Here is a 24,554-nt window from a genome sequence, read left to right as displayed (position 1 = left end):
AGCGCACACACACTAAATTGCATTTAATTAGTGTCAGGTAACACTGACATAAAGACGTAGCTAGCAGGCTCTTAAAGAGCATCTATTATAAAGCATTTCTATTCTGACTCAATGAAAGCAGCTGTTATCATCTCTCATTTTTATTGTTTAATATTCATATCTTTCATCTGAAAATTAAGTGCAGCAGACAAGGATCCAGTTTTCAAATGACATTTATTATTACAGATTCATATGATTGCTTCGGTAATTAATTGAACTGGCCACTGAACGCCCCATAATGGTATTATGAAAGGGCATTATTGCAACATTCAGTGAATACTCCAGCTCTTTAAAATAGTGTCCTCTATTTCAGTTCCACTATTATTTGGCTGTCTTGTCCTCACCTTGCTGAGCTCCTGTAGCTCCCAGCTGAGTCTGAACGCAGTGAGGAAGGGGTCCTCGCTGGAGAGAGCAATTAGAGAGGGACTCGACAGCGCTTTGTAGATATTGAGGCGTGAGCGTGAGTGCCGCAGGCTGTCCACGTCTGAACTAGACACACACTCCACACAGTTACAGCGCACCTGCAACATCAAATAAAGCATGGGTACATTTTAATGAGGCTCCCCCCTGTTTAGTAATAGATGTTTTCAGTCTAGCAATGCAAAGCGCTGTATCCACCGTGTCAACTAAATACTGCCATGACTGGGTGTATTATTTGGACACTAAAGGCCCAATCATTGAGTGTTTCACCTCATAAATTATGTGCATATTTACATATTATATTGAATATTTTCACTTCGTCTCACTTTCTCAACTGATCATAATGTAAAAAACGTAAGTAACGTAACACTTTACTCAAATGGGTGTGCATAAGACTGTCATGCAAGACTGTGGCAGGAATGTTTTTTATGAATGTATATGACTGTTTTCATTAAATATCATTCTGTCAATTATGTAATTTTTAATGAAAAGTTGACAGTCTTTGAGATGTCTTTGTCATAACAACTTGACATGATCAAATGTAAAGAAACTTTTTATCTTTATGTTAGAAAATAAATATATACTATAATGTAGTATTATACTGTCATATGTGGTTGCTTTTGACATTGAAGCTGCACGAGACCATTGTAAGTATGTCATGAATATTTTTGGTACTGGTACATTTTAGCTGTCAGAAAGAAGTCATTAAATGTTATACCTTCACCCAGCCCTGCCATGCAGTTACCAAGCTGACTCTGGCTGGACTGGGATATCCCAGTGAACATGCCCAGCAAACACAGCCTCCAAGACTGATGGCGGTCAAATTGACAACAGGGAATACAGTACCAAGGTGGTTTTCTTGCTGGTTTGGCTAATCAACAGCTAATCCACAGATAACTAAGCTAACAAGCTAACGTCAGCTACAGTTCAGCAAATAGCTGTTAGCCTACTACATCTTCATGAGTCCAAGTTCAAATATTACCGCTTTACTTGAGGTCAAGGAAAATATTCATGACACACTTATAATGGTCTCATGATGACCAGTGTCAAAACCAATCGCATATGACAGCTTAATGTAAGCTAAAGCTAAAAGATTCTTTCAGTCAAGTTGTCATGACAAAGACTTATACAGGTTACGTTGTCTTGATTAATGCCAAGTTGTCAGAGCAAAGAAAATTTAATCAATGTCAAATTTGCATCACAAATACCATAATTGACTGAATGGCCCCTAATTAAAAGTTCATAAAAACCTTCAAGTAAAGTGTTAGCAAACATACAGTATGCTTACAAACATTACTCATGCAAGAAAATCCGTTAACAGCATCAGAAAATAATTAATAAGTTAGATTGAGTTGTTGTCTATTGATTGTTGACTATATAATTAGTTATTCATAAATTGGATCCTGTGTTAAATGATTTATTTTTGACGTAGTGTACTCTCTGTATCATGAGTTGATTCCAGTGATTGACACTTAATATAACACTTTCATCACCTCATTGGATAATCAAGCTGCACACAAGTTTTTTTCCCTGACCAGTTGGTGACATTTTGAACATATGGGGTTTCACATTGCTAATAACAACAAAATGCAAACATAATTTAAAAAACAAACACGTTCTGTATACTTTACCCACCTCATGTGGCTGTGGCATAGACACGCCTTTCTGCACCAGGAGCTTGATAATTTCATAGTTGTTGGTGTGTGCAGCGAGGATGATGGGAGTGATGTCAGGGGTGAAGTCAGAGAACTGCTTATCCAATAAGATAGGAGGAACCTTTTCCGAAGGAGAGGAGAGATAATAAAAGCTTTAATCACGCACATGTATTGAATGAAGCTCGCCAAGCAGTGCATTTGGCCTTGGCTTTGTGATCTATTGCCAATTTCTAGACCTCTGGGTTTTTCTTCCTTCTGTCAGGTCTAACTGACATGCTCGGTGCACAGTAGAAGTAATTGGTTTGGTTGAACACAGAGCCTGGAAGATCTTCTGTTCACCCCCAGTGTGCAGTTCAAAGGTCTTTGCAGTGAAGTTAAATGGAATAAGCAGGATAAAAAAAAAACAGTTGTTAGAGCGTTTGGCAGCTGCATTTAAAACTGTTCAAATACAAGCAAGAAATCACGCCCTTGGTCAAAGCCGCAGATGCCATCCATATCAAGACCGCTGTAAAAGGTGTAGGCCACAGTGTAGTAAAAGACATCAGCATTTCACACATTTCAGAGGGAATCATTATGCTCAGAAAGAAACCCATTCCACCTATCCCTCTTATCACCCACTCCAGCTAAGCCCTTTTGCTATTCCCTTGTCATTCACTGGGAATACACGGCTGCCGGCTGCAGAGCAGTAAGCTGGCCCTTTTCACTTCTTTAATTGAAGGCCTATTATCTGATTCTGTGGCGAGGGAGAAGACAGTCAAGGAATGGATGGAGGATAAACATGCGATAGGTAAGAACGCATTTAGCAACTTGATGTGGACAGATGGGAATAAGGGGCTCGAGTTCTAGTGAAAGACTTTCACAAAGACTATGTTAAAGACAGGATAGACTAGAGGCTTGAAAGAGCAGGTCATCTCTATAATTACACTGCACAACCAGGGAAGTTGAGAAAAAAATGGTTTAAAGTTTCAAGTCTACTTCGTATATAGGTTGTAAAATCTTAAAGGAGCAATATGTAACAATTGCATGTCCAAAAATGAACACTGCAGTCACAGAAGTGAGTTGGAGTTGTAGATTTTATATTTGCCTTTTCAAAAAATTATACATTTCTTTGACATAATCTTTTTTATACTGCAAAATCTCTGTCAAGTAATCAAATTGTGGTTTTAATTCAATGTCAAACAGGAATTACTGTGTTTTCACTAGGGTTGGGCTGATTGTCTATCATAGTGACATAATGATTTAAAAGGCTTAAGTATTTGAGGTAGTGTCCCCTCAGAGTCACCATGAAGTTGCTGCCTAAATTCTTTTTTTGACATGTGGCGGGGAAAATAAAAAGAAGCTGCTGCTGCTGTTCATTCCACTACGGTTATTATTTTCGTCTTAAACACAGCTAAGCTACAGACATGTGGTGCAGAGACGCTGTGAATATCTTCATAAGCCAATTTGATAGATATCACCCAACCTGTAGGGGAGCTATAGACACGTTGCTGCCAACAAACACACCCTGTCCACGTTCTACAGGTCACCCACTGACAGCGTTAACACCTATTCAGCATCGTCTCTCAGTTGCTGACCCTGGTGATCAACCATGCCTGCATGATCACTGGACAGAAACAAATGCATGTGCAGAACCTATAAACCGGTCCATAAACAAAAAAGCCATCCTGGTCTATAATGACCCTACCAACCCCTTCCAGCTGTTGCCATCTGGCTAGAGACTAAATTGGTCCCATAAGCCAGGAATGATGGATACAAGAAGTCATTTTCTGTGGCTATTTTAAAGAGAGACTTAATAAAATGCCATAAAAACTTTTTTTTTCATTTTATGTATGTTAGTTGCACTTTACTGTCTGTTTTACACTGTGTTTCCAGAATCCTGTAGACAAATGTCCATTTCATATAATGTAATAGACTATAACGTTTTCTTAAGTATCTTATCTTAAGCATTGGCTGCAAAATTGACTGTATTATTGTCTTTCAAGGGACAGACAGATACTGACAAAACTGGCAATATGGCCTACGCTGATATGGATCTCTCAGAGGAAACCGAGTGTTCTCATCTGATAGTACTCCATTAGCGGCGGGAAGCTTTTCAATGGCAGCTTTCTACATGAGAAGACATAAGCGATTGCAAAAACACAGTGACAGGCCGAAAAATGATGTGACAAGGGAACCGAGAAATAGTCAACACGTGAGCACTTTTAAGTGAGGACAACTAACTGGATTTACTGAATCTTACAAATAGGAACATGGTTACGACTCCTTTTTTAATGTATTTACAGGCAAATATTCCACCCAAATGATGCATAATTCCACTTATCTGATTTAACAGTGATATAAAATTAATATCTAGTTCGTTGGCTGTAATAAAATCAAACTGAAATGCATGAAATAACAATAAAGGGTGTGCAGTGATGGAGGAATGACTGTGAAGCTGCATTTAAGCCAATGACATCAATAAAAGATGGATGACACATCTCCACTTCCTCCCACCGTACAAAACTAAAGCCAAAATATCCCGGATACGCTGCCATCTTGCACTGGTGTTGTCATTTGGAGCCAAAGTCTGCTCAGTAGTGACCAGTGCTGGAACCACGCTTTCGAGTTCTCACCCACACAGCCGGCTGACTCAGTGGCAAGCAAAGCCCAGCTGCCAATCATGGCATAAAATCCTGTTTTTATATCATCAAATAACTAATTAAAACCAAACTGCTTACAAAAATGAAGAATGGAACAACCACGAGTGTGATAAGAAGCACCATAAATGACAGAAACCATCTTTAGGAAAAAATAGTTTGTTATTTTAGTTTGGCTCACGTGCTATCCTTCAGCCAGCCACAAGGGGGCAATCCAGATGTTTTGCCTTCACTTTTAAGGAGTGCTGATGTTGTCCATTTTTCTATATACTTTCTATGATTTAAGCACATTCCTAGAGATGAGAAAAGCGATTCTGTATCTGTAAAAAACCCGAATCATCATCACCATGTAAAGTGTATAGGCTCACGGGAGGGGGTGTGTGTTCAGTGGGCCATATATGCAGGAAGTAAGCCTGGAAGAAAGAAAACTTAATTGGCTTGTAGTTTTGCTCTGACTGGGGGATCCCGAGGCATTCCCAGGCCAGGGCGGAGATATAATCCCTCCACCTAGTCCTCGGTCTGCCCTGTGGCCTCCTCTCAGCTGGACGTGCCTGGAATACCTCCCTAGGGAGGCGACCAAATGGCATCCTTACAAGATGCCCAAACTACCTCAGCTGGCTCCTGGAGGAGGAACCCAAAGTATTAGACAAATTAAATTTCTTGGCACTAAATAAAAACTTAAGGGATCACCATAATTACTCTTCATCCTAATGATGACATTAATATCTGTATAAATTATGTATTTAGGCACCATCCTAACATGTTTGCATGCTGACTTTAGCAGATTAGCCAAAAAACACAAAGTATTAGTCATAACCCAAACTACTGGACATGAACCAAATGCAAATTTTGACTTGGTGGCCCTAAATGAATAGTCTGGGGATGACACAAAAGCTAGAAATTTCACGGTAATCCATTCAATAGTTTTGGAGACATTTAATGAAAAAACACAAATGTGAACTTGGTGGTGGTGCTAGAGGCAAAGTCAGGGAATCACTTAGGTCACTAAGATTGATTCTCCCCAAATTTTGTGCAAATGCATTTGGTAGATGAAGAGAAATTTCACTGAACAAATGAAAACTTTGACCTGATGGTAGCACTTGATTAAAAGTAATAATAATAATAATAATAATCACCAAAGTCATTAAAATTCATTGCCTGGATATCATGAATGTTTACACCAAATATCATGGTAAGCCATCTGATAGTTGTGGAGATATTTCAGTCCAAACCAAAGTGGTGGACCACACTGACCAACCAACAGACAGACTGACATTGCCATCTAAAGAGCTGTGCTGCTAGCATTGCTTGAGGACATTGATCATTGGCTGGTTGACGTCTGACTGGTACGTTTTGATAATATTTATATTTTACAACACCTAATATGGAGATTTTATTTCACTCAAAAATGTCTAGAATAGATGTAAATGCACAAGTCACATTTAAGACAAGATCTGCGAATTTCTGCATTGTAGGATGTTTTAAAAATAGTTTCAGTTGTTGGAGCAGAAACAGAAATAGTATCAGTGAAACTGTGTCATCTCTACTCTCTGAGGAAAAAATATAAACAATTGTCATCATGGGGATTGGTTCATTTTCTCAAATATGTTTCATCATCCATACTGCACTGAAAATCATTTGATCACATGGACGATAATCACTTGTGTAGTCTACTCTCAGAGCTGTCACAACGCAGAAGCAGCAACCCTGAACTATGGCACAGAGCCATGTCTGAGAGTCGTCATATTTCGCAGAGGCGGGTGATCTAATAAGCTATATACTCTGTTCTCCATGTGGGAGGAGGAGGGACATCAAATAATCCACATCAAACAGCCTTGGCCTGTGCCCAAGCAGAGAGCAGGGGGAGTGCAGGCTGGTAGATGTGAAGTTATGATAATAGTGGAGAAAAGAAACAAAATTATTACCCACTTGTCCATAAATTGTGTTACTCATATCAGGATGAGGCATCCACCATCAGCATAATCATTAAAAATGCAACATTAGCATGGATGTGTTTTTGTTTTCATTGTCCTCCTTTTTCTGCTCTCCCCACTGGATTCCACCTGCCATCCACAAACATCACAAACATTGTTTAGTTGGAACTAGTAGAAAATGGGACACTGAGCGGTTTTGTGTTTCAGTGACACTGCAGAAAATAAGCTCACTTGTCGCTGGGACTACACATTTGATGGAAATATTATCGGAATTGCAACATGGTCAAGTACAATATCCTAATCACAGATGCTATTTTGCTGTTTTTTGGGTAAAGGTGTTAAAAAACAGCATTATGATGAAGTGCTGCGGTGCTGCAGAGATGCCCCGATCTACAAAACGTGTCTTCCAGATGTAAGAAAACATGTTCAGACCCCAACAAACATCACATCATCATGATTTTTATATATATTTTTTCAGTTAAAATCAAAACTATGATGCAAAAATGATCATTCCGACTAATCATGAATCATATCACAATGGTGATATCTGTCAAAATAATTGCAATATGATTTTTTTTTAGCATATCAGGCAGCCCTACTTAACAACTTGGCTCTTTAGTTTAGGGTTATACCCAGAACCATCTGTGAAAGGTTTTACGCAGAGCCCCCTATGAGAGGCTCTAAGTGTGCTAACATAAACCCACCCAGGGGGTTCCACCAAGAACCCGCTTATATTCCAAAGGCTTTATCTACAAGCCACCAAAGGGGTTCTATCGAGAGCCTTTTTGTATTCCAAGCATGTTACATACAACCAACCCAATTTTACATTTCAATGGTTTTATCTAGAACACATCCAGGTTATTTTACAGAGAATGCTTTTAGACTATAGTACAAAGAACCTTTAATGATTCCAACAATCTGTGAAGAACCCTGTCTTCCAAAAAGGGTTATATAGATGAAAAGAGGTTTTAATGGAACCCTTAGTCTTACAATGAACCCTTGACAAACCCCCTCTTCAAAAAAGGGCTCTTCAAAAGCAAATGGTTCTGGGTAGAACCTCAGCCCTTCAGGAACCCTTATTTCTGAGAGTGCATGTAGGTAGAAGAGGGATCCCCTTATGTGATTATCTTTAAGTGCAAGATCTGTAGGTTCCACGGAAACCCATAAAACAATGAACAAAATGTGGAAAAGACTGAGTGGGAAAGAAAATAAACAACAAAACACAGAAGCGCCTGAAGGCCCTTTTAATTGAGAAACACTGTGAGCTGCAGTGTTTGTGTCTCTGACAGATGCATATCTGTTCTCCGAGGATAATGCATGAAGCTGTTTAAAAAGCTGGTATCTGATGCGCTCCTCAGCAGAAAACAAATAAGCCACAACACTTGTGAGATTATTAAAAACACATCATTTAGACAGCCTGCGAAATAGAAAGACAAATACACACAATTCCAGCAAAGCACAAAATGAATCTCCTTATTAATAAATCTCAGAGAAGACACTGGCAACACAGAGGATGCTCTTTTACCCAGACAGCCTTTTAATATAATCAATGAGCTTCTCTTGGGTAAATTTGGTAGTGATAGAGAGAGGCACCATCTTACCAAGGTAAAGAGAAAATGTGGAAGCTGATAGATATCACAGCTAAGGGCTTTGGACTACAAATTTTTGCCTGCCCGAATATCTGTCCCCTTCACATCCATTTAACACACAGGCCTGAGCCCTCTTGTGCATGCTCTCTTCATTTTTGCCCTTTTTTTTTGCAGTTTCTCTATCAAAGCTAAATGAACAGCTTCTTTCAGGACATAAAGGAACATCAATAACATCTTCTGTTTAGTTGATCGATGGAGCCAAAAAACATCTGCTCCTTTGTGGTTTATGGTGTGCTACTGCTGATAGACAGAAAAGAGGAAGACAACATGCGAGGCATCTGTGAGTGTGTGTGCATATTGTACGTGTGTGGCAGGAAAAAGTAAAAGAAAATGCTCCTTGAGTAGAGAGCAATTAGTGCAAAGGGCTACCAATCTGAAATTAATTTGGCTGTATTTGTTGCTGATTACAGTAATTAAATCTCTGAACAGGCAACTCTCATCAGCTGGAATCTGGGATTTGTTTATGAACAGCAGTGTTGCATTCGTGAACTAATCTAAAACCCAAGATAAAAAAAAAACAAACTATGAACACATTCTTACTCTGGACAAAATATATATCATATTTTCTCTCAGTGAGCGTGCTCATTAAATCTTCTTCTGTAAGACCTGTTCCTCTTCCAAAAGACAGAAAAAGCCTTATGAAGGCAGCTTTTTGAAGTGTCAGCTTTTTGTTGTTGCCAACAATATTGGGTCAATTATTTTGGATCATATAAAAAGCTCCAGGCAACCGCATACGGCTTATAAGCTACACTGTGAGTACCAGTATTTTACTGGCTGACACCGCACTCTATCATTCATTAACATCCAAAGTTCCTCTTGTAATTTGGCACGAGGGCCAGTGAGCCAGTGGCCTAATTTATCTGAGCCTTTATTATTTATTTAGTTATATAAATAACTGTTTTTACATTTTATGATAAACTGTTATTGCGACGTGAGTCATCACTCCACTCGGGTTATGTTTACATAGACATACTGAGGAATGATGAGGAAATATCATTGTGGTGGTGCGGCTGAAAAAACCAGGCAGCGATAATGTTGCAGGCCAGCAGTGGCACTGACAGGCAGAAGGAGACATGGGAAATTTTTGCAATTTAAATAGGCCGACACATTGGGAGGGTGCATTGGGAGGCATGTCACATGTGTATAGCAGTGCAGCTCACACACATCGCTACATTTGTACCAGAAATGGAAGCAAGTCATTGTTTTGCGAGTCACAAACAAGCCTAAAGTCTTGACAGGTAAGCTCCAAATCCAAGACCCAAGTTTGAGTTTTGAGTCCTCAACAAGTCACGATGCTCGCTTCATCAAATGTAATGTCATATTAACCCCCAGTGTCTCAGATCTTCATTCAAGATGTCGCGGCATAAAAACTATGTTACACTGAGTGTTGCCGTTAACTTCAGTTGAAAATACTGGCTTGAAACTCCATTCTAGTTTTATTTGATGGTGAACCAAGTAAAAACAGGGATATGGTCAATATAAATGTGATCGGATTTCATTTGTTTTGTATGTTTTTGGGTCCAATTTGTTGAAACAGTATATCAAAATGAAAAAATAATTGTCAGGTCATACAGGTGCTGAAAAATAAAAAAAACTCTCCAAACATCGGCACAATAATCATTTTTTAATGTGGTATATAGCGGCTTTAAACAGTAAGTCTTCACTTGCTGTTCTTTGTGCAAATGTCAAACATAGACAGAAATCATTGTGTCTCTGTACGTAATTTTAGACCTGCATGTTTATACTGCAGTTACTTTTTTATTGACCACCCTGTAGTCTTTTGTACACTAACAAAATTATTTTTGGTTTGGTTTATCATTTTTTACAACTTTCTTCATGGTTCTCTCCTGCAATTTGACTGGATGCTGTTGGATCGGTTCAAACACAGTGGATCTGAGGAATTAAGTGTTGACTTGCTGGGAATGAATAGCGTTAACTTTACTTGATTTATGGCACACTTTTGAATAACACTTTTTCATCTTTGGGCTTTGGGGAAGGTAGCAAGTGTTTTCAAGTCAAAAGGCTCAAAAGAGAAAGTCATTAGTGTTACAGTCCAAGTTGAGTTGCAAGTCCTTTTTGATTTTGTCAAGCTGAGTCTTAAATCATCAAATGTGTGATTCGAGTCCACACCTCTTCTTCTACAGTGTCATACTGTTGGATAAAAACTGGCACAAGTCCCTAACACTGCATATTTTGTCAACTACAAAAAATAGAAATGAATTTATGCTGAAAATACCATAACAAACAGTATAATTGGCTTGGAAGAAAAGAGTGAAAAAACAAAACAAAAGTGTTTCCACTGGAGAGAAGGTGAACGTCAGCATCCTAGTTTCTCTCCTGGTTTCCCCCCCCCAGCCCTGTCAGCAGCTCACTGTGTGTGCACCGACACACACTCCTGCCTCATGAATAAAGCACTCTTAATTTGAAACTCCTTCACTCCCATCAGTCCCCTCCTCACCTGCATGCCTCCACTGGGCTTCTTGTGATTTAGCAGCAGCTCCACGGCTCCCACCACCTCCTTGCGAATTGCGTGCAGCAGTGCATCGCCGACGTAGACGTTGAAGCTCAGTAAGAGTTCAATGATCTCCAGGTTCTCGTTCTCGATGGCAATCAGCAGAGCCGTACGGCCGAGAGGGTCGATGCAGTTGATGTTGATCTTGAAATAGATCTCTGCCTCCTGACAAAACAATATCGCAATTGAAAGTCAGGGTTAGTTTCAGGAGCTACTGACTTGGTTTAAAAGAATGAGATTGATCAGAGGGGAAAATACTCATTGACACAGAATGCACATTGATTTTTAAAAGGAAATGTAAACTCTACATGCCTTTCACATCAAACAGAACAACTTAAAAGTTTTGTTCTGAGGCATTGCTCTTTTTTTGTACTGGTAACCACATTCTGATAGCCTACCAATATTAGCGGTAGTTAAAGGGTAACTCCATCAAGTTTACACATCAACTGTGAAAATGAAGTATAAAGCCTTTTGGGGCAGCTGTGCAAAATTTAATACACTGCAAAAAAAATAAAAAATCTGATGATATGGAGTGGAGAAGTGTGGTTACCAGACCACTGTAGTCTGCTCATTATGCTTGAGTCTAGCAGCCCAAGGCTTTGTTAGCTGCTACGAGCATAACAAACCTGAATCTCTGACTCTGAACTTTTGCTGGATGTTGCACTGTGGGTAATGCGGGCGTAAAATTTAAAATTTAAAGTCGACTGAGAGTCTTTGAGTAGAGCAATCAGGGTTTTGTTTTTGTTCCTTGTCTGTGTGCCATGTACTTCAGGGGACATTTTGGCTTCCAGAAGCTGCTGCAGAGTGAGTGCTCCTTGCGTTTTTCTCTGAGGTAAAATCATTTTACATTCTTAAGGCCATCATGTCTAAACCAGGGTGAGTCTGAGGGTTGGGTATCATTTGCATCTAAGTGATTCTGGTTTGGATTCTGCTAATTAATTTCAGTTCTTAACAATTTTCAATTACACTTCACTGAGTGTCACCCTGTACTCTTCACAGCAGACTTGTGTGAAATGCTAATTATTACAGATAAATGTTACCAATGGAAACACAGAACTAAGCTAATGTTAGCTAGACAACCACAGCAAAGATGGTTTCTTTTCTGTTTTCTTGAATACTCTGGGGATTACTTAGGCTAATTTACTGTAATAATAGAGAGTATTTCATCCTAAACTGAGGTGTGCGATTGTTATAAGACAAATGTTTTAGGAGACAGAAAGACATGCATAAATTCAACTGCACATCTATAGATGCGTACAGAAAGCCAGATCAATAAACTGTAGATGTTTGCACTAGACGGTTAAGTTTTAAACTAGCATGAGTGAAATATTTTCTAGGAATTGATAAGCAGAATTGAAAGTATTTTTTTTTTAAAAAGATTCCTTTGGAATTGTAATTTTGAATGGATTTGAAATCGTTCTTGATGCCCAACCCCAGTCAGAGGGCCTGAATATACTCACAGATGAACGTGTGCACGGGCAGCTGCAGACTTCACCAGACGTGCAGCAGTGAGTGCAACTGAGGCAGCTGCCTGGATGGAGTGAGGCATAGATATCCGAGGAGTAACTTTTCTCAGTTGCTTTAATTGCTGTTTTTTCTTGCTTTACTGCATTGTGTTGCACTGCTATGTCACAAATCCTGCTTGGCATTTCAGGTACTGTGAGACAACCAAACAGCTGCTCTCTAGCAATATATTGTCTACTAAGGGTCTGACACTTCAGGTAAATAAAGACCCCAGATGTTATTGGAAATTGAGAGGAGGATAATCATGGCTGCACATGTTACCCATAAATCTTCTAATCTTTTCTAAATCAATCCAATTAGATTAAGGCTTAAAGATCCGTCCAATTATCCATCCATAATTTAGAGTTTCAGTGCCTGTACGCATTCATCCATTTACCAATCAAATTATCCATTCTTCCATGCATTTATACACACACACACACACACACCTCCAGAGCCTGTTTGACACTCGCATAGTCCCCCTTCTCCACAGCTCCGAGGTAGGCTTTCTCCAAAGGCGACAGCTCCGACTCGGCCCGCACAATTCTCAGCGGGATGCGGTCCCGGTATGAGGAGCTGTCAGTCCGTCGGTAGTATAGTTGTGACATCTCCCCGGGCTTCAGCTTACCAGCACTCTGCTAACACTGCTACAGCTGCTGCCAGGCTGGGAGAGTTCACACTAGAGGAGACAGGAACAAAGGTGTTAGAGGGAAAAGACAGTTTGCTGTTGTTGGCTTTGACTTTCACAAGTATGAAAAGATGAGAAAGCGAGGATAGGGACGGGGGTGAGAGGAGAATTCAGAATGAGAGAGATGAAGCAGGAAGTTAATCCCTGCCCATTCAGAACATGACCTATCCAGGCATCAGCTAAGATTAAGTCTTTACCTGCAGTTTCAAAGAATGCCTACAATAAGAGCAAAAAAAAAAAACAAAGGAGAAAAGGAATTTCCTCCTTTAAGCCAAAGGTAATATAACCAGTTTATGTTTGGGGTCACATACAAATCCTAAAAGCCTATTTCATCTACCTCTGCCTCCTCTCTGTCTCTAGGCCGGTCACTGCAGCTGTCCTGGCAATGCTTTTGGCTTCATCCACACTACTGTGTTTTTCGTTTAATTCGCATTAGTTTTGCTGTATATTAGAACACCTAAAACTGAGGGGTTTGGAAATGCTGCTGACAGTCAGTCTTAAAACTCCAGGATTCGTTTCTGTCTGGACGGCCGCAAATGGAGACTTTTGGATACTATGACATAGACACCCTCATGTGCTTCCTGATTGGGTCTTATCAGTAACAATGTGTCATTCCCTGATTTATCACACCTCGACCCACAGATGCTGTGAATCTCACTGTTGCCTGAGTGCTTCAGTTTTAATGCTCCTTTAAAAGTTCATGTCTTTGCATGTCAAGTTCATAACAGATCTCCATTTCCTTTAAATCTAAGACTCATTTCACGGACTAACAGTTAAGTCGACTATTATGGGGCAGCCCTAGAAATCTTAAACTTCACTTGTTGCATAGGCTACATGCTAATGCTAATTACTTTAGGCCTACAGGAATGCTAAACAAAATTTTTAAAAGACGTTTTTAAAAAAGTTCATCTCCATATAATTTTTTGTCAAAGCCACAGGGAGCCAATCCAGACAGGCAAAAGAACCACGTACGACTCAGTTTGCTGACCCCAGACCAAAACTGACCGGACCAAACAGACTGACACACAACTGAAGTAGAGGGCACTGCATGTGACATGCAAACTCAGGAAAAGTACAGTTTCCAATACCGAGGTTGCTTGACAGGAGCACAAAATAAGGTGGCAGTTACACAATGATGCAGTTGCATTGCTCCTCCATTCTTCTCGATTGAGCCTCAATAAATGCAAGGTCACGTGACGAGTTCACCAGCTATGATGATTTCCTTCACAGTGGAGTGAGGAGGCAGAGATAGTTATGATTTGAGGTTTTTTAACTCACCCAAACTGTGACCTGGTCACATTAACTTCAGCCTAAATGAGGAACATATGTCACCCAGGATGCATTTTCTCTTAGCGACCATGAAACATTGCTTTTGATCTCCAAGTGGCTCATATTTCTGAGAATTGCGTAAGTACAGACAGATGTTAAAAATATGCTAAACTCTGCTCAGAGAAACAGCTCTGGTCAGGTAAATCTAAACTAAACAAGAAAAATAGAGGAAAAGCTGGCAGTGGTTGCTGCTGCCCAACCTGCTTCACCAAGAGACACCTTAATAAATGGAATCAGGCTTGAAATGATGCAGCTGAAATGGATGGTAAGATGTTTAAGTCTCAGGTTACTAATGGCTTACTTAATGTCATTAGTGATGCTTGCTAATTGATCGACAGCAGCTGATTTAGTGGTTGCCTGGTGACAGCAAAATGATGCTTCCAACACTTTTGGCTGTGTAGCCTCACAGTAACAAGGTTTCACAGTGACAGAGTGACACTGTGGAGTGATACTTCCTGAAAAGGCAACAGTCAAGATGTCTGGGTGGTTCTTTTGCAAATCTCTACTGCATTTTAATTGGATATGGATCTACTCAGACAATGCAACAATAATAATGACTTCATTCTAAAATCGGTATCAGTATTTATAGTTGACTTTATCCATTGAACAGATGTTCATAAAAGTAAACATAAGGGATTTAAAATCCCTAGGGGACTGAGGGGACAAGAAAACAGGAGGTGCATGGGATGCACGTGAGCAAAAAACACTAAACAAGATAAAGTAAAGTGAAAAGGTTACACCTTATTAAATATAAAAACAGACAAGAGTTCAAGTCTCCCCCCCGGACAACTCATTACTGCTCTAAATGACTATATTCAATGAATAATGAGTGGATTAGGAACAAACAGACTCATAGAAGCCCAATTAGTTCATAAGAGCAAGAGGAAAAGAGCAATGTCTTTTCTTAATATGTGTAAAACTGTGTTGTGCCCAAAGCCCTGTATCTTAAAATAGCACATTTAAAGAAATAGTTTAACAATTTGGAGAATACGTATATTTTCTTTCCTGCTGAGAGTTAAATAAGATGATTGATTCTATTCTTTGAAGTAAATATTAATCTGGAACAGGAATTACCTTATTTTAGCGTTCTCTAGCATAAAGACTGGAATCAAGGAGAAACAGCTGAGTTTGTTCTGTTAACACTCTGTCAACTCTAAAGCTCACTAATTAACACGTCTTTTTTGTTTAATTCAGAAAAAAAGTGTTAAAAAGTGGTTTTAGGGAGTTTATGTGCATCACAATTTCTTTGCTGGTGCAGTAAGTTCCTGGAGTCCCTGCTGGTAGCCTGGCAACCCAACGACGAGGACAAGACTTCAGGAAGTTAAGAAATAGTCTGGAACACAATCTGCTGTAAAACCAAAGCAGGATGCTTTTACACAAAGGTTTTTTGTACGGATTAAAGGAGTAATGTGCAAAATATGGCCACCTGTTCAATATAGACAAATACGGGGCAGCATATCATCAGAGTAGCTACTGCTCACAAATACTCTTTGCTGTAACTATCTTTGGCTGTAGCTACTAATTTAGCTTAGCTTCTCTAGCTTGAATCTGGCTGCAGCTTGGAACGTGTGGAGACTGGCACAGGCAATGGACCCAGGCTCAGCAACCTCTCAGTAAACATCGCCACACAGGGACCAGCGTCGACCAGTCTGATGACAGGAAATACTGAACTGAGGTGATATACAGATATACATGATTGTTGTACAGTGGAAAGATGTTTTTATTATTATTATGTTTTTTATTTTGTTTCTGAGTTAACAACACAATTGTGCTTGTCTTAGATCGATGCTAACTTTAGTAGATATCTCTGCAATACAATATATAAATGACTTTAACATAATGTCATAATTGTGACTTGTCAATGTTAGTTCATTTCTGAACTAAATTTCTGTTAATATCTTACACATTGCACCTTTAAACAAATAGTGTAGTGTCTTAGTTAGTGAGCTTTACAGGTTCTAGGTAGATGACCTGAGAGAACCAGATTAAATGTTTCCCTTTGTGTCTGTAGTATTTGTGCTAAGATAAGGCTACCAGCTGCTGGTGGTAAGTTTGCTTCACATACCGCAAAGACATGAGAGAGACATCATTCAGTCATCTCATGTAACTCTCAGCAGTAAAGCCAGAAATGCCCAAGTCAAAGTATTTGTTTAGTTGAGTTAACATGATACATCTCAAGTGGGTACTCGAGTGGTTTCATCTTCAAGGTTGATCAGTAATTTTCAGAGGCAGGTCACAAGCAATTATCATCCTGATGTGCTGCAGGAGCAGGAGTTTAAGATGACAGAAATGCAAGTTAATAAGGTAGGTACTAAAGGAACAACATGAAATTCACTGTTGGCTGGTGTTCCTAAGCAACATGTATGTCACCTGTCATCTCCTCTTACAGTTGAGGTACCACTCTCCTGATGTAGCAATGCTCTCCATGTCCTCTAATATCAGTCCATGAAAAAGAGAAAAAAATCATCATAAAAAGACAGATTTGCTTCATTGAGAACTTTTCGACTGGAGAGCTCTTTTGAGAGCAGGTTTTCACACCTCATTTGAGATCCTGGGCATTCGTTTCATATTGCCATGGTCCCTTTGTGGAACAATTTCATTTTGAAGCAAAAAATATCTCTGGATTGGCTGCATGGGGACCCTGCAGTCACCAGCGCTGAATAACTCCAATCTTGAGACAGCAGAGTAAAAATCATGCACTATGCAGAGAAAGTGCACTGCAGCAAGGCAGACTCAGTGAAAAGAGAGATTGGTGTCTATACAGGATTTGATTTTTGGACTGATACCAGATTTATACTTACTTATTTATACTTACTACTTAAAAAAGACATATTTCTATTTTTTATACAATCAGTTATGGTCTAAATTGTCCATTTCACTTTAATGTATGATGTATATGTTATATCAATTTACTGAGCCTGCTACTGATCACTGTCAGGGGATCACATTGCCATGTCTGGAAAGTAACATAAAAGTGATTTCTGCTCAGATATTAATTTCCCCTCTAAATTTCTCTCATTCTCTCCCTGTTTGTCCCTTAATGTTGTAACAGTAAATTTTTAATAGAAGTAACTGTATTTTTTTGCCTGGTATTTGGTTGCACTGTGTAGAAAAAGAGTCCACAGTTTCGAGATTTAACCTATTTTGTTGTGCTTTGAGCACCAATCAGCTGAGTTGACAGAGCGCACTGGATGCGCTGCTGTGCACTGCTGCAGCCAGCGTGTGTGTTTGACTGAGAGGGAGACAGAGAAGTGGAGAGGAAGTCAGGAGGACTATTGCACATCTCTCTGGAAGTCCTTAATACTCACTCTGACCACTACTTTGTCACTTGACCCGCCCGTCGTAACCTGTGGTATTATTTTAAAAAGTCAGCTTGAACCCAGACTGGGGGTTCAGATTGGACTAACTGGGAAGTGGAACTGTTGTTGCAGCTGCATATGCTACACATGTAGTTGTTCTTGTTCAGTGCTGGTAGAGCTTCTTCTCCTTCTGCTGGATTTAATAGCAGAGTACAGCACTTGTAAGCATTTATGCCCTGTCATGTCATGAGTGACAAGACATTCAAAAGATTTCTTTTGGACATATCTTTGCTCATTTTTGTTATTTCCATTGCACGCGGTACATCATTTCTGTCACGTAAAATACATAGCAAAGTTATTTTAATGCCAGCCATGATCTTTGACTTTAACCTATCAAAGTAGTTGTTATGTCTAAACCTAACCAAACTGCAATCAATTACAATTAATGTTAACCACAAATGTAATGTCATGTGACGTACGTCTGGGTCTGGTCAGCCTGTTGCTGCTGGTACTCTCCATCAGTTATATATGTAATTTTGGAAGTCACTGGCAACCAACCTATTCTGTCGTGTAGGTATGAGGATGTGTTGCAGGTGACGACATGTGGTTGATGTCATCTCAGTATATTTTGTTCTACTCTGCTTATAATGCTGTTGTGTCATTCTGCTGGAATTAGGTCTTTTCCAATTAAAAATCACACTGGGCTGATTACTGATTTTGAACTTGGGACAGAAGCTGCCACAAAATGCAGCAGCTATAAAGTAAGACTACCCACCAGGCAGGAGCACCACAACAAGAGGATCTGTGGATGGTCTGCTGATAACTGTTTGTGCTATTATTGACCACACACACACACACACACACACACACACACACACACACACACACACACACAGTCTTCTGTGCAGAGGGCTCTGTCTTCTATTAATCACACTTTTGTTGGACTCAATGTTTAGAAAAAGAAAATCTGAGCTGTTTTGTTACACAAAGAGTGGAGCACCACTAGCCAAAATGTATTTTACTCTCGAAGTTGTATTGATTAGACATACACACGCTGCATAGATGAGCTTTATCCAGTGGACCATGCAGTCCATGTAGACAGAGGCCTGTCCTGTGTTTACAGTGGCAGTGAAACAATCATAAAATTGTCAGCAGCCTTCACTAATTAACGGCAGCAGCTCTGTGTAAATTGGCAGGCTGACTGTGGCAGCATGGCGCCTGCAGGTGAGATTTAGACATTTTTATTTCTGTTTGAGTGCGGGAAAGGTTCCAGGGACAGCATGGATAAAAATAAAAATGATTGTGAAAATATTACAAGATTCTTCTTTGTATATCTGCTGGGTTCTTATACTTAGTTACAATCTGAAGCACCTTGAAGGCGCACAGTTGCGTCTTTTACAGTCTACTTTTATAGTGTAAAAAGCTTAGCCAAAATATGATTTATCAAGTACACTGGAGCAAATAACTAACCTGTGGGATGTTGGGCATTGGAACTTCGCTCATGGAGATCAGTGTTCCTCCTTTGGAAAATATCCCGACACCACACGAGGACTAATAAACCAGATGCGTAAAATCATTCGCCTCAACTTCTTGAATTTAGCATCCACCAAATGTGCAAACTGCGGTGTGAATCTGCACGAAGACCCTGTTTGTTAACGCGTTGGCGCCTTCTGATGCCAGTCCGTCTTTCTCTTGTTTTTTTAGTCTAGTCTGCATTCTGCCCTCTCATGTTTAGAGACTTGGTGCTCCCACAGTACATCCAGCTTCGCACCGTTTTGATCACGACTTCCATTCGCTCATATTTGGGGGGGGAAACGCAGCCACGGCGCACACCGCATTCAGCTCCTGGAGACGAAAACAAGCAGCAGCGAAGTTTCCTCGGTGGTTTGCATCTGGTTTGTGCAGCGCGTCCAGCTTCCCTCGGGGTGTATTTTCACCGATGTTCTTGCCCACCCGACTTATCCACCTGTTGGGGGGCGATTGAGCAAAAAAAGCAGCGCCTCCAGAAATAAACAGAGCAGCAGCCAGATGCCTGGCAGGCGGTCTGCGGAGCGCTGCTGCAGACTGGTCGTGCGCACTTGGAGACGCATTGAGCACTGTGGCACTGCAAGACGAGGGGAAAATCATCTAAACCAGCACCTCAGCCAGACATTCAGCCTGTCTTCAGACAAATGAAAATGACACCTAACAAAATTACATAATTTCACATTCCAGTTAAGCTCTACTTGTCTCACAAATAACATCCAGGAAACAGAAGGCAGTTACTGTAAATTGCAAATTATTTTAAGAGCGTTTAAATTTGACCAGTTAAAATTATTTCAAGATTAACGTCTATTTTGGTGATTATCAATTAAATGCGTTTAAAACATACAATAAAGCACAATTCTGCATGCAACCCATATGTAAAAGCATAATATTTAAGTGATAAATTATCTTGGACAAATGAAACTCAATGCAATTATCACCAAATGAAATGCAGATGTTTTAAATGGGCTTTATTGCCATGGGAAACAGGTGTTTTTTTTTTGTTAGTTTTTTTTTTGTTTTGCTAAAGCAGGTGTTAAATAAAAAAGAAATATGTACATTTACAGAGGAATTGTGATTTTGCTAGCATATACACTCAGACACATAAAGGTGCTAAATGGAACCAAAAATGGCTTTCTGGAGGGATGTCATAGAAGAACCATTTTCAGTTCCACAATTAACATTTTAGCAAGAGGTTCTTTAAAGGAGCAATATGGAGCAATTGAGTGTCCAAATAGCAAGTTGGAGCCACAGTGTGAAATAGAATAAAAGAGCTGAGGAGTTGTTTCCCCCCTGCAGGAACACTGCAAGTGTGCATGGCAAGCACAACAATGTAATTTGACAATAACAAGCAACAAGGAGTCCTGTAAGTTGATCAGCTGTTAACTGTCAGTTGTCTGTCAATTTGAAGTTAAGCCTGTTATCTTAAAAAACAAAAGCTCACTGCTGTGAATGTACACCCTGTGGTGTTTGAGCTCACTGACTGCCTGGAATAGAAATTTCAAAGGAGGACACTGCAGCAGTAGCGTTGTTGTTGGAGAGGCTGGTATTTCAAGTGTTTTTATTTAACCTCTGATGACATATCATGTTCATTTTATTATTAATTACAGTAAATATATTACAGATTTCTCCTTTAAAGAACAAGTTCTGCAAAAGGTTTTTTAAAGAACCACCAAAGGCGCCTCAAAGAACCATATAAAAAATGGTTCTTTGAGGCACCATAAATATTGCCCCAAAGAACTTCACTTAGAACCTAAGAATTTACCCTTCACTGGTTCAGTAAAGGACCTCTATTAAATTATTCTTTAGTAACCCATAAGCTTATTATAGGTAGATTGAAAACCAAACACATAAATATAATTCTTGACCATTTATTGACATTCCTTTTTTTTCATTCAATTGCAGAGAAGTAAGGTAATAAAACTGTCAGATTCTGAGAAGGTCAAAATAAGTCTAATGGACTTATTGGCAAAACACAAACACAACATCAGTCATTATGAGGGGAAATATAGACCTCTAAACCCTTAAAACAACTTGTGGATCCATACTAAAAAAAACAAGAAGCACTGAAAGCATTTGTCAGCTCTAGACACGTTGTCATACATACATTGTTATACATTCTTTGCAAAACAGGGCAGCTTCACAGTTTTCTGCAGGGTTCCAAGTTAAAGACTTTAAGACCTTTTATAATGCCACATACTATAATTTTAATGACGAGTACGTAGGATTTACTGGCATCTTTGTGAACCTACGGTAAGTGTGAAACTTGCAAGAGAGCAGTGTTGGATTTTGCTCTTTGGGGCTACTGTAGAAACATGGCAGTACAACATGAAGGCCTACATATACAAATAAATAACTTAAAATAAACTGTAGACTTGCAGTTAAGTACAATCCAGTGAGAATTATACAAATACGAATACATACATATGATACATATCCATGAATATGGATGGAGCTTCCCTCCATTCTGACTTATTCATCTGTGGGCTGGACTCGCTGCACATTGTTGGTGTTGGAGTCAAGTTATACATCATGAATTGCCCACTGATTTCTTCCAACAGCTTATCATGCTCACTGATCATACTTCAAACACAAATGCCAACACTGTGTCTGTGTGTGTGTGTGGCTGACTTATAGGCCTGTTGATGTTGTAAATTCTTCCTAATAGTGTGTAATGCTGTTGAATGTGCTCTGACATGTTTATAGTCTCCAGGCCAGACTCATTCCTTGTGTGTGTGTGTCTGTGTGCATGTTTATGTGTGAGTTTATGTTGGCAGATCTCAAACTACAAGTCCAGCCACAGTGAAATGTCACAGGGGACAGATTTCTGGATATGGAGAGCCTTCGATTACTCAGTGCTTGCTTCTGTCAGGAGGGTGACATTGGGACATTTGTCAGCGTAGATTGGACAGAATGTGGATTTGTACTATTTTCATATCTTTATCATGATTAATTATGAGTTTGTGGTAATTCTTTTCAGTGTACAGTTCATTTGAAATCTATTTTAAAAGTTTTTTTTCTTTTTTTCTCTTCTTTTTCTGAGAGACTATGGTGGTGTTTTGTGATGTAGTGGCTTGTTTTGTTTACTTTTTTGACTTCTTTATGCAATACCGGAAAATGTGTGTTTTGTAAGATGGAGGTGTCTTGTAATGCCATGTGGGATGGGCCAGATGTTTGTCGTGACACAGAAATGAAATAAACTAACTAACTACATATCCATCATCCATCTTTATCTTTTTCATTTTCATAATCGAGAGAATCATTCTGAGCTTTATTCACTTTAGCATCACTGACTGTGACTGTGTTGCCTTCTTATACATTTTCTTATACTTCTAGTACATGCTGAAAAATAGACTTAAAACACATACTAATTTAGTCATTACAGAAAAAAAATCTCTCCTTCAGTCCTTGCACTTTTGGCTGCCTCTTAAGGCATTTCTTAATTAAAAATAATTTACAGATTCATGTCCCTGGTGCTGCTAATTTCTTTGATGTACTCTATGGAGTCAAATTAAATGGCTGTACCCGTGGGATAACAGGGTTCCCTGAAACTCGGCTCAAATCCCACATGGAGACTTCTCTTGGGTACAGTACAGCAACTCTGAATCGGCTTTATTGGCAAAGTATGTTTACACATGCAAGAAATTTGACTCCATTACTATTAAAGGTCCAGTGAGTTGGACTTATAAGGATCTGTTGGGAGAATATGGCAAAAATGGAATATAACAGGGTTCCCAGGACCCCCCAAATGGCATAGCAAGATGCCTTTTTGAGTTAAGAGGATCTCAAAGTTTATGAAGGATTTGTGATACTTGTATAGCCATTCTTACATGCCTATAAAATCCATTATGTGTATACTACATTCTGCATTCTGTTTTATTTGGCCAGGGGTTCTTCAGATTTTTTTGCAGCTGAGTTTATGTCAGCTGGGCTGTTGTTTTGCTTTGAAAAATGCGTCCATTTTTGTGAGCTAGTACTACATTTCAGGAGCAGAGCTGCTTCGTGGCAGTCAAGGCCAACAATGACAGCTTAGGACATGATGCACAACTGGTGGACAATAAGAAGCATGAGCATGGCAAATAAGATTTTGATATGTTATATATCATTTAAAATTATACTTTATAATAATTCACCTAATGATAATTCAATTATATTTTTAAAAATGTTTTTTTATAGCATTTTGTCACTCTGTAAAGGCCTCTAAGGAGGCCAGGGCCATAGGTCATATGTGTGTTTTCATTAGTGTATAGACACATTGTGCTTTAGTGACCTTAGAATGAGCTGTTTTTATCTACAGAGAGTGAGGGTCTTTTTCCATGTTCAGTCCACCATGTTGCACTGCCATGTTTCTATGGTTGCCCAGAATGAACAAATCAAACACTGGCTGCAGATACAGCCTTTTGTGTTATTATCAACTACCTATTTTTCATACCAAAACCCAGGATGCAGAAACCAGTATTCCTGCAAAATGTCACCAGGGAGGAACTTGTTTTGATGGAACACATCCAGCATGTAGGTTGCTATCTCAGAGGTTACTGTTATTTCCTGGGAGCTTTGAAAACATAGATAGCGGAATATAACTGATACTGAAACCATGTACAATTTGAGCATGTTTCTGACCCGAATTTAGACTTGCATGACTCATCGGAGTTGGACTGAATTTCAGCTTGGTCCGGCATCATTTGTTGTGCAGTGCGCTGGGTGGAGCGGTGACATTCGGATAAATTTCTGGCATGCCAGAAGTTTTGGTCGGCCGTTGTCAGGCTCTCGCACTGTTGATGCACAGCGAATTGATCCCCCAAAGCCAGTGCCTTTTTTCCACTGCACCTGCACAGGTAAACAAAGAATTGAAAGAAACTGTCATGATGACTTAATGCTTCATGTGGAGGAAAAACACAGTGAGTAAAACTTAGGTAGCTTACCTCCAAATCCCTCTGCAAAACAGACAAACCATATTGTCCACATCATATTTGCCAGCTGCTGATACGTAGATGCACCTCGCTCAGATAATCATGGCAGCACGATTCTGCCTAGTTAGCATTACTGCAAGCAAACAAACTCCTAGCTGCTGCCTCAGAGCTTCCAAATGAATCTTTATTGACCATCATCAGTAGCCAGTTTGCCTTTCTATTTTACCCATGCAGTGTGAGTTCTCAGGTCATGGCTTGACAATCGATCCGTACAGTGTGAGCATATAAATTGTGAGCTTTAGCTTTACATCACAGATGATTTTCTCGTACATTAGGAGTTGCCCCACCTGAGTTAATCCCATCCAACTGATTCTGAACACACATACTCATAGAGATTCAAGGCTGCAATGCATTGATCATGACAGGAGGGTGGAAAATTGAGTTTGACTGAAATAA

The 24,554-nt window shown here is 39.5% G+C and overlaps 1 protein-coding gene across 1 annotated transcript in view; it reads right to left on the bottom strand.

Moving 5' to 3' along the window:
* The window catches only part of trpc4a (transient receptor potential cation channel, subfamily C, member 4a), a 42,869-nt gene extending 23,122 nt beyond the window's left edge, over nucleotides 1-19,747 (bottom strand). The window contains exons 1-5 of the mRNA XM_084729676.1: nucleotides 19,135-19,747; nucleotides 12,798-13,027; nucleotides 10,792-11,010; nucleotides 2,095-2,235; nucleotides 384-560 (exon numbers count right to left, since the gene is read on the bottom strand). Coding sequence (XP_084585802.1) covers nucleotides 384-560; nucleotides 2,095-2,235; nucleotides 10,792-11,010; nucleotides 12,798-12,956 — 696 coding nt within the window. The 5' untranslated portion in view covers nucleotides 12,957-13,027; nucleotides 19,135-19,747. The remainder of the gene's footprint in view (nucleotides 1-383; nucleotides 561-2,094; nucleotides 2,236-10,791; nucleotides 11,011-12,797; nucleotides 13,028-19,134) is intronic.
* Nucleotides 19,748-24,554: the final 4,807 nt, after the last annotated feature.

The sequence above is a fragment of the Lutjanus erythropterus genome, chromosome 11 (assembly GCF_056507025.1).
Source record: "Lutjanus erythropterus isolate fLutEry1 chromosome 11, fLutEry1.hap2, whole genome shotgun sequence".
NCBI lineage: Eukaryota > Metazoa > Chordata > Actinopteri > Lutjaniformes > Lutjanidae > Lutjanus > Lutjanus erythropterus.
Note: the sequence above shows the minus strand (reverse complement) of the source record. Positions and strands in the feature narration are given on the sequence as shown.